The sequence below is a fragment of the Typopeltis vanoorti genome, chromosome 20, assembly GCF_054136105.1.
Source record: "Typopeltis vanoorti isolate ZY-2024b chromosome 20, IOZ_Tvanoo_1.0, whole genome shotgun sequence".
Lineage (NCBI taxonomy): Eukaryota > Metazoa > Arthropoda > Arachnida > Uropygi > Thelyphonidae > Typopeltis > Typopeltis vanoorti.
In genome coordinates this window covers 86,000,240-86,018,885 of record NC_143568.1, presented here as the reverse complement: position 1 = coordinate 86,018,885, position 18,646 = coordinate 86,000,240, and the positions used below count along the sequence as shown (strand labels likewise).

Below are 18,646 nucleotides of genomic sequence, written 5' to 3'. Positions count from 1 at the left end.
AGTGTACCCTTATACAGTATACAATAACCTCGTTATATATATATACAATATACAATAATCTTGTATACAATACATTATACAATACATCCTTGGTTAGGCAAGTCTAGATTCAACACGGACTGCCAAACGCTCGTTTTATATCTACTTAATTCAATAATTGTAAATTCTTGCTTAATTAGAGTATTCCATTAAGAATACACTTATAATATCAAAATCGCTTTTATTCAAGATAACAAACTACACTACTCTAGTTGACAGTTGTGTCTTTACAGAACAATATGTCGCATGTTAAGGTGTCAAAGTAGCATTGAACAGTAAGCTCATAATAAGGGTTACCTTTCATAGCATATGAACTGTCATCTCGTAAAGCCCCTCGCAATGCTTTATAACGGGTAGCTTCCGATGCCTCATAGGTCACCGTTTCGGGATATTTTATTTGAAAATCAACTAATGAGCTCAGTAACTTCTTCATGTTCGTTGACTCTTTCGTAGCTGTGATCATTTGATTTTCTCCCTCACTGTCCTTGGAGAGAACAATGCGAAATCCCACTGACTGCTTTGCCTTTAGTAGAGCTTCGGGGACAGTTATCCTTCTCTTGTCTGAAACTGTGAAGCAAACCTCACTCCACAAATTTTTCTCTGCAACATCCGACACTGTTAAAGATCGTGAATGTGAAATAATATCAGCACGACTAAATATAGTATTTTGTATCTATGGATATATAATTGATTACTTTTGTAATTTTGATAATATTAATGAAAATATGATATGATATGAACAAATTATTAATTTGTTGAAAATAGCAGGTTAAGTCAACTATAATAATTCTGAAATAACTTCAGCTAAAACAAATCTTTGAGCACCTAACTGAACATAACTGAACTTTATTCTCAACATCTTTCTCACTTTGTATGTTTCGATTCATCAAGTTCAGCTCTAAATATTGTCATTCCTACTCCATGAAATTGCACTACCAGGAATGTTCTATTTATTATTATTAAAATTTTATCATTATTAAAATTTTGATTTTCCTGTAATCACAAATTTCGTGTTGATATGCTTCAGGACATCAACAGGAAATTCTTCAGCTCGAGATAATTTATAAAATAGTTTTATCAATCTAAAATGGAATAAAATTTAGCAAATTTTGTATCTCTCTGTCTTTTGTAAAGGTAAATTAGAAACACCAGATCTATGGAAGAAAAATTTAGGACCTCCTTTCGCTGCAGTGACTCCAGCAATCATAGGGAGCATAATTTCCATAAGGCATACGATAGCGATCAATGAGAATTTTGGACCATTCTTCCTGTAGATATGTAATGAGGTTCTGGACTGTTATGGAGGCAGACGTCCCTTGACCACCCGACGATCCAGTTCGTTATAATTCGTAGCACCCTAGGTCATGTTCGATGAGTGTGGTGAGTCGTCCACTGCAGGTAGCACTTGCAGTTGACTCCCTGAGCTTCCATCTCAGTATGGTGTAACTGATTGTTAACTTGGGAATGGGCCAATTTGTCAAAAGCTTGCCGAAGAGATAGGCCCGCAACAGGGAATCCTATCTCAACGCCTCTTTCGAACTCTATCAGTTCTTTTCTCGCAGCCATTTCACTTGGAAACAGTTGCACTGATTTGGGAGCATGATATTCCTTCAATTTATATCTGCTACAAACAGGTGACTCAACATGGCACGTTCGTTGACTTCTTGCTAATTAGTATATATTCCTAATCAGAATCAAAAACACAGATGGTAGTAGTCGTATATCTTATATCCAAAGTTATTTACTATGACATCTGATCAGTAATGATATCGGTATTATAAGGAAAGAAAAGAAAAGAAAAAAAAAGTATAGATTTATCTTACTGAGATTACTCTAACTTCAATTCTCACTCTCTCGGCCTAAACATATTATATATCTCGCTTTATCAGCATCCAAAATTTTTTTTCTCATTCATTCGAGGCGTTACTCCTCCTCCGAACAGGTTTTAACGCTATCCAAATAACATACCCGTCCAACCATTGAATACTGTCCCCACTCTGGAGTGATGTCTCTATGAGTTCCCAAAAATATTCGATTCTGTATAGAAGAGAGCAGCAGTTAGAGTGACTGTTGATTAATGATTCCACTCTAACCTATTCATTTCACTCACTTTCACACAGGCGTTTAACTGCTGAGTTGCATCTTTTATGAACACTTCCATGGTCACTGTTCAAATGAACTGGCCTCAATAATTCCTCCACTGTCTGTTAAATCCAATAAAATGCGTGTAGTAGCTATTTTGTTTCCTCCTTTTTTTTATCCTTACTACTGCTGTCCTCGAATGATCTCCCATCTTATGTGTTTTCTAAGAAATGAAATCCATAACTCTTCACATCAAATGTAAACAAGTTCCTTCTTGTCCATCTCTGGTTGTAAAGTGAACTATACTATGATGATCCTATAAAAAAACGATTCGGACCAGGCGATCTCTTCCCCCTATTGTGAAGTGTACATATTGCTTCTGACAGTGTCCATAGCTTTGATTTCCAATGCCAAGATTAGTATGTTTTTATTGTTATATTCCTTCCTGTAACAAGTTTCGAAGTAATGTACGTTTCGATGAGCTGCTTTATAGATTAATGTTATATTTCACTGCCATTTGTCAACTTTCTTTTTATGCCGCTGGCTGGATATTTCCAGGATGATGGTCATCCTCGGGTAATAGTGTCAGACACTGTTCTCTGTGTTGTAACTCCACCTCTGCCAACAGGTAGTTTCACAAATTCTTTACGACAGAACTAAGTATCTTTCTGAAGAAATTACATCTTTACTGCTGTATTTTCTTCATTATATGATACAAAATAATGTTTTTCAATGTTTTCTTAGATATTCCCTCAGTTATGGCAAAGGACCCTGTGATAGTAAACCAAGGCAATGAATCTCTGCATTTGTTCTTGAAGTTTTGTAAGGCCAAAATTAATTTCTTACTGAGGAAAGGTTGTGCCATCTATCTGATACATGTCTTCAGTTTCTGCACTTTTCCAACAATCGTTTGCACGTATTGGTTGCGACAGTAGGCATTAATTCTGAATGTTCCCTATGAAACTTCCATGAAATCAAGTGCCGAACAATGCTGATGTTCACACATTCCATGTCCTGACGAATAAAAATTCGTTGATGAGTGTTAATCAGTCGAATGATTTCTGCCAGAAGATCACTTTGCCAAGCTTATATGTGGTTACATCATCATCTGATTACCTCGGTGACATTTATACTACTATGGTTCAGGGATCTTTAGTGATAGAGATGTCATATGAATGGGTTCATCTTAATCCGTAGTTTGTTAGGAAATTTTCGTTTCTCAGGGAAAAAATAAATAAATATTTTAACACACACAAAAAGAGAAATAATAATTATTTTTATGAATCAATCATTTAACTGCAGGGTTCAAGTCATTTGTTAGTACTAGTGCTCTTTAGGATCGTAAGCTTGCTAATATACCAGCAAAGAAGTATTTCTTTTCAGTATGCCTCCGAATGTACATGTGTACTAAATTTCACTTACTTTTACCTCGCAGCTCCACCTCGATTGGCCAGTGGTCGGAAATTTCACGAACCTACATAAAAAATAAATTTTAAGAAAGTATATGTAAAATATAATACATAGCTATCAACTAAAAGGTCAAAGTTAATTTTGAATACAATGATATTTGATATTATCTTCAACAAGCTATTTGAGAAGCTCCTAATACCAAGTATTTTGTAGAGTTGAAGGAAAAATTATAATAATAGTAATGATTCCCTCCATGGGGTACCACCTTGTCGTGATGTGGGGGGGGGGGGCTATAGAACCAAACGCGATCAACAAGGATCGCGTTTGGTTTTATAGCTCCTGGGCATTAAGCGATAAATGGGCTACAGGCTCAGACAGAAAAGAGAGAGAGAGAAAGAGAAAGAGAGAGAGAGAGAAAATATGCCTTACCTTCTCATCAGTGAGCTGGAAGAGATCTTTATACTTAAACGCTTGGACAGATGAAGGTATGACAGCTTCCTTCATTTTATCCCCAGTAATCACAAACCTGGAAGAAGCTGATTTCTAATATATATGTATATATACACACACGCACACACACACACACACACGCTATTTTTAATTTAAACAAAAGCAGATTTTACCAATGCATAACTTACCTGTCATATGGACAACTGCTGAGATAAGTGGTGGTATCATAGTTATGTCCAATTAACCATTCAAACTCTTCTCGGACCCACAGTTCGATGTTTTTCCAATCATTGACTTGTATGTTACTACAGCCAGCATTCATGTCTCCCATGATGATAGCGTCCTGAAATGAAGACATGAGTATTTAGATTTCCTTATACTTTCTTGCATGTTAGCAATTCTATTACTTTGAAGATAGCATTCGGAATAGTGGAGATTCTTTACATGGAGCCATATCAATTGGGAGATCGCTAGATTTATTTTCTGCACTGCTAAAGGTAACTTAAAAAAAAGTTGTTTCCGGTTTAATTTTTCCGTACCATACACAAAAAATAAAAAAAAATCAACTGACGCCTTTTTGTTCCAGTATAGTGAGTAGGCGTGGCCGTTTACGCCCTACGTTTTGGAATCTGAGTGGGCAGTTCGTAAGGGATTATCATTCTTAATTATCATTAATTAAGAATTATCATTAATACAGGATATCCAGTGACTTTATCGATATGAGAAGAGTTTATTCCAAAGATTATTCCTCATCATATGTATCATATTAATATTGGTACAATTCTCAAAGGTTTCGTCGATACTGGCATTCGAAATAGCATGACTTGACTTTTCAATTATGTGTTACTACGTTGAACACTTCACTTTAATAGATTTTCCAAACTGGCTCCAGTAAGTTTTGGATAGATATCTTAACGCCTTAGACTATGAAAAATGCAACCTCACGAATAACTACAGCGTCATAAACATCTTGCTGCATTGTGAAGTCACTGAAGTAGTTCTCTTTGTGATTATACACCACATTTTTAGTATAATCTAATCCCTACACATGTAAATCTAGTGAACAGAAGCCTGATGATGAAGGCCAACAGGATTGATTCATACATCAGGACATTTCTCGTTCAAATACTGTGTGATAGATACTTCTAACCAAATATGAGAAGTACGTCATGGTAGTAGTAGGGCATATTTATTCATATTCACAAGCAAAACTCTGTAAATATCAACCTTTCAGACATTATGGGAAAATGAATGGTCCAATCAGCTAGTCACCGAAGATACCAAACTACAAGATCACAGGAACGATATCATAAATAGCTTACTTTCTAGAGTCTGTGGACTACCATACACCCATAAGTGAATTTCTGTATTGTTGACTCATTCATGAGTCAAGTGTACCTCATCGGTGAGCCACATCTTTGCATTACAAGTGGAAGGTGCATCGAACCAAATGCAAAATTCCATCCTCCAACCCTTCTTCCTATGACATGACAAAGAGCTTGTGACCTGGACAATTGACCAATGGGAAACAGTACTCCGGAGAAATTAATAAAGGGTCACCTCTTTCCAGTCTGATGGCAGGGTGTGGGTATGAAGAAAGCCTGCTGAACCTTGTTACCACATATGTTGTACCCACAATAGAGTTGGTGGTAGAGGAGTAATGGTGTGGAGTGCATTCAGCTGGTTTGGAGTGGGACCAGTGGTCGTTGTCTGTAGTTCCATGAAGCCAACTAAGTACTTTGATATTCTGGATAATCAGGTGTTGCCTACACTGTGGAGTTTATATGGAACGGACCATACTATCAAGACGACAATGCCCATGCCACAAAGCTGCAACTGTTATGGAATGGTATGAAGAGATGGGTGTTAAACGACTGCCCTGACCTGTGCAGAGTTCTGACCTCAATCCTATCGAACACCTGTGGGATGAATTAGAGCGGCGATTCCGGTACAGAGCAGTACGTCCTCGATCTGTGAACTTTGTTCTGCTTTGATGGAAGAATGGAGATAAATTCCACCTGATGTCTGCCGCACATTGTTGGAAAGCCTCCCTCAAAGAGTACAGGAGGTGATCAAAGCCAAAGGTGGACATTCCCGATATTAGGGTTCACCTGTTGGTATCAATAGTAAATCACTAAAGTGTCCGGACCATTATTGGTAGATTGTATATATTAATATCTCCATTATTTGTACATAAAAGATTTTATTAAATCATCAATCTGGAATTACGTACCTTGACTCTGTAATATCGTTTAGCATAATCATAGACTTCTGCAAGTGCACTTGTTTCATTAACAGCATTACGAGGCTGCGTATGGATGCCGATTGCAACAAAGGATGGCAGATTTCCTATACAATAAGAAGACGTCTAATTTTAGAAGACATAATTTTCTCTTGAATTTCTCCATAATTAAAAGAATTAGAAATGCAAGTATGGATTCATATCAAACAAAAAAAGTTCGATTATCCTCAATTTTTTGGTGATGGGTTTGTTATAAAAATCATTCTGCTTTTATATGTAAGCTTGATCATCGGTCCACTCATTGTGGACTAAAGCTCATCATGAATATATGTATGCAATTCTTTTGTGAAGCGAGTTTATTTTGCTTGGTGAAAAGTGTAGATAAGCGTTGCCTGAAGTATCTCATAGTTCCCTTAATACAATAATGAGATATTTCATAAAGCATAATCTCTTTGACAGTTGTGTAGAGTTTAAATTAAGAAGGAAAATGTGCACTGGAACAAATCTGCAAGCGCTATTTGATTTACGTCTATTTTTATATGAAATAAATAACAAACAGTTGATAACATATATAACAATAGTAAGCTTTTTGATAAATTTAACTGATGATTATTAAAACCATATTACATGATGTAATCATCATGTAATATGGTTTTTACATGAGTTCGGCGATTCCAAGCGTAAGCAAATACCTGGATAGTGCAGCAACTGACCCTTGAAGGTAATGCAAGCTGAGGCAACTCATGTAAAAGGTGGAGCAAGATCCGATCACTATTCTTGATATTTACCTATAATGTGAACTTAACTCCTAGGAGCTGTATTTCTGTTCAACATTATGAGAGAAGGTCACTACATAGACCGGTTTCGAACTTTTTTGAGGTCTCATCAGTGAGTAGGAAGACCATGTTAATACAGTTTGTAGCGAACAGAACTTACATTTTTTTACCTTTTTTCTGGGTAGTGACCTTCTCTCATAATGTTGAACAGTAATACAGCTCCTAGGAGTTAAGTTCACATTATAGGTAAATATCAAGAATAGTGATCGGAGCTTGCTCCACCTTTTACATGAGTTGCTTGCCTCAGCTTGCACTACCTTCAAGGGTCAGTTGCTGCACTATCCAGGTATTTGCTTACGCTTGGAATCGCCGAACTTTATATAGTTTCTATATTCGGCATGAAACTCTCTGAGTTTCTTATTCGGCTAAGAAACAGTATGGAATATAATATCTCTTAACTTAAATGAGTTCCTTTTTTAGACCATATAGGAACCTTTATTTATCATTAAACTTTTGTGAAGTTCTTGGAATAAAACTTAAGTGAAGTTTTATTCCAAGCAGATCCCGAGAAAGGATTTGCTCACTAACTCGTTATACACCAAATCAATGATATTCAATCAAACAATAATAATACTCGCCCCAATTTTTTAATGTGAATTCCACCTACGAAATGTTATAAAGTTATGAAACATCGGTATCATTGGTGGATTTGGTGATTTGATAATCCGGGCCTCCTACTTAAGAGACAATCATCGAAAATCTTCAAGCCTGCATTAGCAAAGTAGTGGTCTCGCACGATGTAATGAGATTCATATGCACATAGAAATATATGGATATCCACTATGGGATTCGAACCCAAAACCCAAAGACGGAGGTTCGGAAGCACAATCCACTCGACTAACTCCGTTTATTTGGAATGTGATATTAGTAAATACAGACCATATGACTACCTCGAAACTAGTTCAGCTAATTGTAAGAATCTCTTTTGTTTTCCTTGACCGATTTCCAAGCATGGACAATTGCATATGATGTTATGAGTTTCTTGAGATTCAAAAATTTCATAATAAAAATTGTACACGGGACATTAATTGGATTTTAATGTTGTTAACAAAACATTACAACAAACTTTGAACTTCTACATTGTATTTTTTTTTTTGTAATTGAAATAAGAACGAAAAACCGATATTTCATAAATATAAAATGCATATAGTGTTTTTTAATATATACCACTTCAGCGGGTATTTTATGATGAATATTACGCAGATAGTTAACTAGAATGATACTGAAACCTTACTTGTTGTTGGAGAGCCAAAGTGTATGATATATGGAGGCCTCATAAATATATCAGAAGTATCTGGAAACACATGAGCATGCAAAACATTCAGTCTGTCTTCTCTAAAAGCAAGTAAAAACAAGATTTTTATAGCATAATATATTTGAGCGTAAATACTTCATTATTATAAAATAAATAATAATTATGACATTATTTCTAACTTAGCTGCAACATGCTTACTTGAAAATAAACGCATATTGTTCCTTAGCATTGTTTCTTCCCAGTCGAATACTGATGGCTAATCTGTACACCGCATCTTCTGAGAGTCTGTGAGAAATTAAATTTTTTTTTTTATTTACTAATAAAATATCATGTTATAAAGCAAACACTAATGATGAAAAATTAGAATGTAACTCCCATATGCAGTCATAACACACTAAATTAATTATTTTACTTTAAAAGGAACAAAAATGTATAATAGAATTATGTGAAATTGCATTTCAATGAATGAAAAAAGCAACAAAAAAGTGTGCGCAGTCTAGTTTAACGGAAAGATGACTGAATTCAGCCAAATGACTACTAGGTCCATCACAATTCTCAAAATACTTTTCCTTTCCCAGCCAATTTATTATTATTATTATTATTATTATTCCTGAAACCTCCAAGGAGTCCGAAGACTCATCGCGGGAGGACATCTTCAACTATCTCTACACCTTACCTCTACTACGAATCAACGCCATCTACCGCCCACCTCCAACACCACCACAACTAGTAAGTTTATCTTTTGTACTATTGAACTGTTAACAACACAAGTTCATATTTTTTTCATACTACTTTCATTATTAACTTAACGAAATTTCTTTTAGTTTCCAAATGTCCGTAAGTTTCAAAACAGCACTCAAATCGCTTATTTGTTTATTATTATTCGCGTACTGTAATGCTCATGATCTCATACGCGCGCATGCGCACACACATACACGAGAGGGTGAGAGAGAGAGAGACTTACTGATTTAGCGATTCTACTAATTCTTCCATAAGCGTTTCGTCTTGCGTAACGATTTCTTGGATAAATATCACATCGTAGCGAAGAATTATCTAAAAAAAATTAGTACACATAGGCGCATTAATACAAGACATATTTACAGAAGTATAATAATCATGTCACGAAAATTGTAAAAGTTGCGAATAGCTAATATATTGTATTTCGGACAGTTACGCGCATCAGATACGTAATACATAATAGTTAATTTAGCTAATATAGGTTGAATTCGCATGGATCAGCGGTAGTACAGTTTCTTATTAATAGCATGGTCGATGAACCAAAAATGTGTGTGAGCGTTGCTTCTTATAATGATGGAAAAAGTCAAAAATTGAGAACATTATTGAACTGACAGATGGCAAAAGAAACAAGAATAGCAAGACCTTAACTACTGAAGTGAAAACAGAGAATCTGAAGAGGCAAATATATCGTGTGGCTTTAATTCTGTTAGAATGTCTTGCGTTATGTGAACTAGAAAAAAGTCCATGGTGCCTTTAAGTGCCTGTTATTTTATTTTATTTTATTTTTATTAAACTTGATAAAATATACATTGGAAGATAGATAACAAAAAGGACTATTTACATAGTATAAGAATGTACATTACAGAGAAAAAAAGATTTTCTTTTTAGATATACAATAGAAATAAGGGAAAGAAGTACATTAGTGGTAGACAGGATGTGTCTTTTCAGTAAGAGTCAATATTACAGTTTAGTATCACTTTTAGTTATTTTTCAGCTGAAGTGTGTTGTCGTGGCAATCCAGAAAAGGGTACCAGTTGGATTCCACTCCTCTATGAATTTTGCGACAGTTCCTGTTCCTTTGTGATAATCAAATTCCAGTGAAAGCCTGATCTGTAGTTTCCGACGTAGGCTACACATGAAGGTTTGTTCTGATTTAGTGATGGATGGGTGCTGCCTATTTCTTGTGTGCTTAAGGCAAAAAAAACTGTAAATGACGGCTTCAGCGCAGATGAAGAGGAAATTGCATATTCTGTGTTTGTTCTCTTTTCTGTATGGACTAAATTCCAGTAGTCGTTTTACTGGCTGTGTGCGTAGTTACAGGTGCTAGAGGTGTATTCAGGACGTAGGTGATCATCGCTTTTGTTTGCAGGATAGGTTAGATATGTGTGTTCCAAAGTGCCTGAAATTTCACAGAATAGACACTGATCCAATTGTCTTAGCGGAAATTTGTGGAGCTAGTAGAAGTTGGCATGTTATGCCGTAGCCTCCACTGCATGTCGGAATCTGGTTTGGCACACCTCGATTTATATGGAAGATCCCACTGAAAACTGGGTGACATGTGTAGCTTAGTAACTGAGAGTTCTTTCACTGGGTTAAGGATGAATATACGAAGGGAGGCACTGATATGAGGAAGTGGTATATTTTCTTGTAGTTGGAGGGAAGAATTGGAAGTGAGGCTTCAGATGTTGCAAGATGAAAGGTAGGCTCCACGCAGGTAAGGAATCCGTATTTCTAGAAGAAATACGGATTCCCTGAGGCGTAGCCATATAATGGGAAGGTTTTTATAATGGCGACTTGCATCAGTTGATATTGCTTTTCAATTTTGGAGCTTTTTAATGGTAGGCATGTTCATGTTTTCCAGTTTAGCGTCTGGGTCAGGAGATCCCCTATGGCTGGCCAGCCCTTCCTTTTCCTGGGCAGGGAAAAGGAAGGGCTGGCCAGTTGTGAGACATGTTATGTTTCTCTTCAAAAACAGTGGTTCTGTTAACTGTACTAACAGAGTCAGCTGTTAACACAGCTGACTCTGTTGATCCTGTCAGTGTGTGATGAAATTCTGTATTTTTCCACCACTGTAGAGCATCTTTGCAAAAAAAGAGATAGTCCAGGAGGTGGTGGTACAGAACTGGCCATTCGGAGGATTGTTGAAAGTGTAAGTCATTGGGTGGATGATTTCATGATGTAATCGAAGATGGTTATATAAGCATGATTGGACTGAAGTATCATTAGCAGAAGTATTATCCTGAAGGATGTGATCTTGTTTTCAAGGGAAATCAGGCCTTGACCCTTCTTATTGAGTGGCTTGCAGAGTTCAGAGTATGTTGTCCAGTTCGGATTGTTCCATAGGAAACTTTTCATTGCCTTTTTAATATGATTCAGTAAGTCTTCAGGGGTGTTAGTACCTTGAGGATTTACCACACTCGCAGCCATCTGATTGATTATTAGGAACCTTCTTCTAAGTGAAGACATTGAATGAATGCTGTTCCATTTTCCTAGCACTTGTTTAAATCGGTTGTGTAGCTGTGTCCAGTTCAGTGCATTATACATTTTGGTGTTGCCAAGGTGTACACCTAAATATATTTGTCCTTCATTTGACCAGGTACATTCAATGGGAGAATCAGTTCTGGCATTCCATCTACCTGACCACAAACCAGTGGTTTTTGCAGTTCAATTTGGCCCCTGAGGCTTGTGCATATAGTCTGTGTGCTTCACTGGTTACTGTCATTTCTTTGTCATTACAGATTATTACTGCGACGTCATCAGCATATGCTGATAGGGTTATTTTTTATGTGGCTCTATAATGCTGGTTGGTTTGGAGATGATGTTGTCATGTACTCTTTTTAAGAAGAGTTCTATGGCCAGTGTGTATAACTGTCTAGAGAGAGAGGACATACTTGCTTGATCCCTCTGGAGTATGACAAAGTGTGGGTGAGCCTGTTGTTAATTTTTAAACAGAAGAGTGCGTCTCTGTATAACAATTGCACTGTTTGAATGATGAGAGGGCCATAGCCGAATGCCTTTAGGACTTCATAAAGGTACTCGTGCTCTACCCTTTCGAAAGCCTTCTCCTGATCAAGATTGACGAGTGCTAGGTCTTCATTTTGGCTGTTTGCGATGTGGATGAGATCTCTTATTAAATGGAGGTTATCATGTATTGTTCTCCCAGGAAGAGAATAAGTTTGATGTCGACCAATAACTTCAGGCAGCGTTGGCTTTCGTCGGTTAGCAATAACTTTGGAAATGATTTTGCAATCTGTATTGATTAGTGATATCTGTTTCGGATATCTGTGCGGTCTCGTTTCTTTGGTATCAATCGTGATACTGAGGCCGTGACGGATTCTGGGAGACCATTGAGGTAGGTTTCTTGCAGTGTTTTAAGGAGAAGTGGTCTGAGTTGATTCCAGAAGACTTGAAAAATCTCTGTTGTGAGACCATCAAGGCCAGGATATTCTTTGGCAAGGATGTGCATGCAGTTTTCAGTTCCTCTAGAGTGATTGGGTTTTCTAAGTGATTCCAATCTGCTGCAGAGATTTTTTTTTGTTTCTTTCAGTATTCCGTGAATGGCGTGAAGGGATGTTCATGTAGAGCTGTATGCATTCTTGTAGTATTGTAGGATTTCAGAAACGATTTTACTTGGATCTTCTGTGATGCTACCATCTTGAAATCTAATAGCGGAGATGCAGTTTGCTGCCTGGTATTTTTTTTCCAAAGAGAAAAAATATTTTGTGGTTGCATCTGAAAAATTTATTTGTGTAAGTCGCGATCTAAGTAGGGAACCCTTTGCGGATACTTGTGTCTTTGCGTGGCTTGGAGGGCTGAATTATATTTAGGGCTTTCTTCTGGTAGATACTGCAGCTGTTCTTCGAGTTGTCGGATGTTAATGTTTCTCTGTTGATTCTTCTGGTGACTGTAGATCTGCATAAAATATTTTATTCGTGATTTTAGGTGGGGCCACTTGTTTTCATTGGTTCTGCATTCCCCTTAAAATCCCCAGCTATTATTATATGTTCTTAGTCAATACTAGTAAGATGGTTTTGAAAGAAGTGCAAGATTTGTGATGGCAGAAAATCTTGCTGTGGTATGTAGATATTGAATACATGCAGGGTATTATTATTGGGTGCTTTTATGTGAGCATACATGGCTTATCCAGATATATCTCCAATCACTTAAAGTTCAGCTAACGCCTTTTTATTCCCGTATATACGGGAGTAGGCGAGGCCATTTTTTTTTTTTTTTTTTTGATCACTTAAAGTTTGTAGGATTGATGATGTACGCCTAATCTAACCCCTGCTCCATGGTGTTGTTGGGTTGCAGAGTGATGTAGGTCATAAGGCCACTCTGCCCATTTTCTAGATAAATTGGATGAGGAGTTGATATTTGTTTCTTGAAGAAGTATTAGGTCTATATGATATTTCTGTACCTAGTCAAGGACTAATCTATTGTGCAAAGCAGAGGCACATCCTCTTGCATTGAGAGAAAAAAGGCTCAATGACATTATGCTTATGAAAGTTTGATTGTAAGTTGAATTTAATATTGGTCCTGGTATCGTGCTTGTAGCCCATTAATTAGGTAGTAGATTCGCTTGCTCCTGTTCACCTCCGCTCTGCTCTTTTTACATTTCAATTTTGAATGTAGATCCTGAAGTTGAGAAATTAGTTCCGGGATTTTTGTGGTGTATTTAAGGGCTATAGTTAATTTGTGAGGAGAGCCGAGCACTTTCTATATGAAGGATGACAGCTGCTTTATGTTTAGGGGATCCTCAGTGTAGGGAAGTTCCCCCCACCCCTCAGCTTCCTCTTCTTCTAAGTCGTCATGTGGAAGTACAGTTTCCACATCGTCTGAGAACTGTTTCTCCTTGGCTGGTTGCAGGTGATGAAAGGTCATTTTGAGTAGTTTCTTCTATTGGATTAGGTTTTGAATTAGTGGGAGGTTGGGTTGGTGATTCTGGTTGTTATGTCCGGGGATTGCTTTTAATTAGTTCGTCCTGGTCATCTCTGTTGGAAGGATCCGTGCTTTCGTGCTGTGAGACTTCGTTATCAGAACCTTGGATCTCATTACTCGACAGGCGTTCAAGAGCGACATGAAAGTTGTCTTTTCCAGTTCGGGATTTTCTTTGCTCTGAAATTCGTGATTGGGAGAGAATATTTGGTTTACTTTTTCTTATGCTTTGATTTTCTTCATGTACGATGTTGTTCTGTTCAACTGGTTTGCTATTCTAGGCTGGGATGTTTGTTGATGAACTGTTGGTAATATAGGGACATTGTTTCCTAATGTGACCTTCTTCATGGCAGAAGAAGCACTGTGATGAGAAGGATAAGTAGAAAGTGTAGGTAATTCCATTTATGTCCGTGTTGATTAATTTTGGAGGGTTATATAGTGCGTCGTTGTTTGGAAGTGCATTAATGCCTGTCTTCGGAAGCTTTTGACATGGGCAAATTCAGACTTCTTCGTGGCTGCTGACAATGTGCGTGTTTTTCCTGTGACAGAACCGTATCTTGATAACATGGATCTGATGAATTAATGAGGAATTTCCGGGGGGACATTTGATACTGTTACTTTTTTCGGGGCCAGTGCTATTAGGGCTGCTTCGAAGTGATAATCCCCGATATCGACGCCTTTTTGCAGTACCGTTTGTGCCCATGAGATGTGGCCAAAATTCACCTGCACAGTACCAGCTATGCGGGAAGCGTCAGTAATATTTTTTGGCGATACAATTTTGGCGATCGCCGTCAGATAATCTTCTATTAGGATGTTTCCTTTGGTGCCAAAAATAACAATTCCATTTTCTCGGGAAATGACGTTGGTAACAGTGGCAGTTATTTTTGAGTTAATCAGTTTACTACTTGCTGATGTGGCATTCGGGTGTGAGATCAGTGTTTTGGGAGACGATAGGATATTTTCGTTTGATGCGATATTAGCATAAGATTTGAAATTTACTGACCTGTTTTCCATGTCCATAGCTCCGGTGAACTTTGCTCTTCCTTCCGGGTCCGAAGTCGATGGGGGAGGGGGGGGAGGCTTTGCTTTGTTGTGTCTGTGGTATTGCAGGAATGTGCGGTTGCCATGGCAGCAAAGAAGAATTATGGCGTCGAAATTGAAGATATATAGGAACTCATACACCAGGAGAAGGAAACTGTCATAATTTACTTATCACTACACTTACGAGTACACGACTAGATAGCTCTCAGATTGGAGAATATATCTTTATAAAGAAAACTAAGTCCTTCCTTGCGGATAAACGTATAAAAGGTGGAAGAAGGCAGGAGCGGTATGAACGCACGTGCAACACCTTGCCCACCTAGAGCTTAAGTGACTGTTAGAGCCACTGATAGATAATGTATTTTAATTAGAATCTCTGACAGAGCCTATTATAACACTCTGATTTTCATTCATTTTGCATTCAAAGTGGAATTATAATATACATTCATTTTGAATTCATGCCAAATTTTATTTAAACAAAATGTGACAACCGATGAATTTTTTGAAATGTTTATGTTTATATTGTTGTTGTAAAATCTATTCTCATCTTTAGAAAAGTATTGTAACAAGATTTATTTATTCAAATTTGTATTTGAACTTACTTGTTTAATGATATCCATGTGCTCCTTATTGGAAAACTTGCTTTTTCCAAGATTTTGTATGTTAAATGATCCAATTCGGAGTGGTGGATGGACTGGTATTTCTCTCTCTTCATTTATAGAAATTCCAGTTGTATAAAATACACATGCCAAGAAAGCCACGGCAAGAAGCATCCTCCTTTATGATATCAGGTTACCTAAATAAATGAGATTGAAATATCAATTTTTTTTTCAGAAGATACAATGCTGGGAAAGGGTGCCCACCTTTGTGAAACTTTTGATAAAATTATTACGGTTTCATTCTTTGTATTCATGTATTATACGTTTCTCCAGAATATCCCACATGCCTTTGCAGGTTTAATCGATGAGAAGTGGTGGATGGACATTCTAACCAAGGTGTGATGTGCGCATGTTGCTCTGTCTGAACCATTCTTGAACTTTTTTTTTTTTTTGAGTCAACAGATACTGGTGTTAGTGATCTTGATTCCATTACCTGTAGAATATATCATAGGGCGTACATTTTTTATTTATGCTTATGTAGTAACACGACAATCAAAGGGCAGTGATAGTGTTTTCTTCTCTAACAAAAAAATTTGAAATTTAATTTTCAAGTTTGCACATACACAAGCAAAAAATTATCAATAAAATGCAAATTCGTGTCAATCATCAGTCAGTATGCTTTCAAAAGCTACAGAGATAAACACTAGAGACCTCCTAGCTGATATTTCGGCTACAGTCACTCAATATCTGGGTAGTTCAGTAATGTTTCATGCATTGTTCCAACTGCACTTTAATAGAGTCAATTTGATGTGGATTACATCCACTAAATCCTATAAACGTATAGTATATTGGCAGAATGAATAGCGAAAAGTTAGATAATTCAGAAGCCCTGCTCTTAGAGACTAAGCATAGTACTTTTTTAAGCAGCTAATAAACACTTTAGGCAGATAATAAAGCAGAGATTATCTCGCACTCAGTCATCACCTGAACATGACTGGTTGAGAGATACCTGAGTATCTCCTAAAGACTTTTTAAAGATCTGTATCACTGGAGGGTTCGATACCGCTCTCTTAATTTGATATCCTACACAATGCGCATCCTAAGAAACTGTCCTTATATACCCAGAAGTAAAACCATATAATTAGTTCTTAGACTGACTATAGAAGAGGAGCATAAGCGCTATACTGTGGTTTATGTCTGGATAGTTACTGCATAATCTTTATTTCCCAGCTACTTCAGTATGTTCCTCAAAATTTAATTCAACTTCAATTGAGTCACTGCTCGGTCCCTTATTATATAAATCCAACAAATTACCTGGAAAACATGAGTCATAATTTGTCGTGGTCAAAGACATTGTCTATCACGACTACCTTCTTGCTACAACTAGATTTTTTAATTAATTAAACATACAGTCTTCTGAATCTTACCAATATGATTTATTCTGCTCATACTGATTGTGACTTGACTTGCTATTGCATCACACTTATGATATTAAATATAAATTATTAACTTAATCAGATGACAATGTATGCAATACTTCGTCCGCAACTCTATAAGCTTTTCTACTGAAGGTGAATTATAATGCCATTCTCATACGGATATCGCAGGGATTTTTCAACTCAGGAACTCGGGCTTTTCATCCCCGAAACATTTAATCCAGTCAGAAGAACACACGCAGTTAACAGATATAATCACGGTCTCATAGCCTTGGTTGCTTTTGTAATTCCAAATCGTAATTGCACCTTTTTACGTAAGATGTAGAACAGATACATCCAACAATTGTGTCCAAATTTTAGCATTCCAATTAGCTATGTTAATGCTTTCATGGTAACCCTTCTTGAATTATTTTCTAGAAGGAAAATTTGTGTTTAGCGTGAGTTCTAATTACATTTGATTCTGTTGCATTTGCGCGCAGACCTGTAGGGTATGATGCAGGTTTGCGCGTATGCGTAAAACAGAACATAACAGAATATATGAAATACAATGTTCTAAACACAAATTATATGACTTTATTATTCCACAAATAAACTCGAAATCAAGACTGCCAACTTTGAACTGGTGCAGATAATCAGGACCACAGGACTGACAGTTCGGTGAGATCGATAGGACCTCAGAATTGATAGTCTTTTGTGTTCAACTAATCTATTTACGTGAAATACTCAACTCCAAATTTTGACTTGAGTGACATTGTTTTTTTTAAAAAAAAACTGTGTAGTCCAATGGAATGTTACAATCCTGCTTCTAGCTTGAAAATATTCCTCGGTTGGTTCTCTTAGAACAAGATTCCCGGATTATCTAACCCTTCGCCTACCTAATGATACTAATGTGTTATAAGTTTGCAACCTTTCTTCGGTAGACAATCCAATAAACAACTCAGATTTTCCAAACAAATTATTACCTAGATTCAAGCCATCAACAAAGAGATAAATTTACATACCTTATACACTACTATGAAGTCTTCTGATTGCTGATTATACTGTCTCAATTAAAAGTTATTCCTTTTGGAAGTAATCTACTAACGTGTTAAGTTTTTACTATAAAACAGTGTAGGTGCATTTTACCAAGTTTTAACTTTCAGCTGGACTTTTTTATGAGAACTGGCAGCAGGTAAAATGCATGTAAAAAAAAAAAAAAAGAAAGAAAAAAGCGTAATGGAGAACTTTTCTCATGAGAATGTGAAAAGGTGCTTAACTGAAATGTAAACGATAAAGTAGACTAAAAAACAAGCTTATCAGTTATGAAGGGAAGGAATTTAATCAATTTATTATAGAACTGATTACTTAAAATACGTCGTTTTGTTCAGAATTCGTTTTCACAAAAAAGAAAAAACATAATAATATTTTAGATCATATTATGCTTTCAGTACTACAAATAAGATGCTACCTTTCTTAAGAATAAGTACATATATTCACAGTAGAGAAGTTTAATTAAAGGCAAAAATTAGATTCAGATATTTTGGTTTAAGCTTCTTAAAATGTGAACGAATAAATAATAAAAATTCAAAAACAATGAAAGAGTG

General features: G+C 36.5%; 1 protein-coding gene across 1 annotated transcript; it reads right to left on the bottom strand.

Annotated features, from left to right (window-relative positions):
• Window positions 1–206: 206 nt before the first annotated feature.
• Window positions 207–18,160, bottom strand: LOC150095627 (deoxyribonuclease-1-like). The gene is made up of 10 exons (XM_090410525.1): window positions 18,065–18,160; window positions 15,631–15,824; window positions 9,279–9,367; window positions 8,513–8,599; window positions 8,294–8,394; window positions 6,215–6,330; window positions 4,170–4,324; window positions 3,961–4,057; window positions 3,544–3,595; window positions 207–654 (listed from the first exon to the last, which is right to left on the bottom strand). Exons 2-10 carry the CDS (start codon window positions 15,799–15,801, stop codon window positions 248–250), a joined length of 1,275 nt encoding a protein of 424 aa, XP_090266651.1. The 5' UTR covers window positions 15,802–15,824; window positions 18,065–18,160; the 3' UTR covers window positions 207–247.
• Between the last annotated feature and the right edge of the window lie 486 nt (window positions 18,161–18,646).

Excerpts from the sequence above, each read along its gene's own strand:
- LOC150095627 (XM_090410525.1), bottom strand. The coding sequence starts at position 15,801 with ATGCTTCTTGCCGTGGCTTTCTTGGCATGTGTATTTTATACAACTGGA. Across the intron at positions 3,596-3,960 it reads TCCAGCTCACTGATGAGAAG|GTTCGTGAAATTTCCGACCA; the intron begins GTAAGGCATATT and ends TTTTTTATGTAG. Across the intron at positions 655-3,543 it reads GGTGGAGCTGCGAGGTAAAA|TGTCGGATGTTGCAGAGAAA; the intron begins GTAAGTGAAATT and ends GATCTTTAACAG.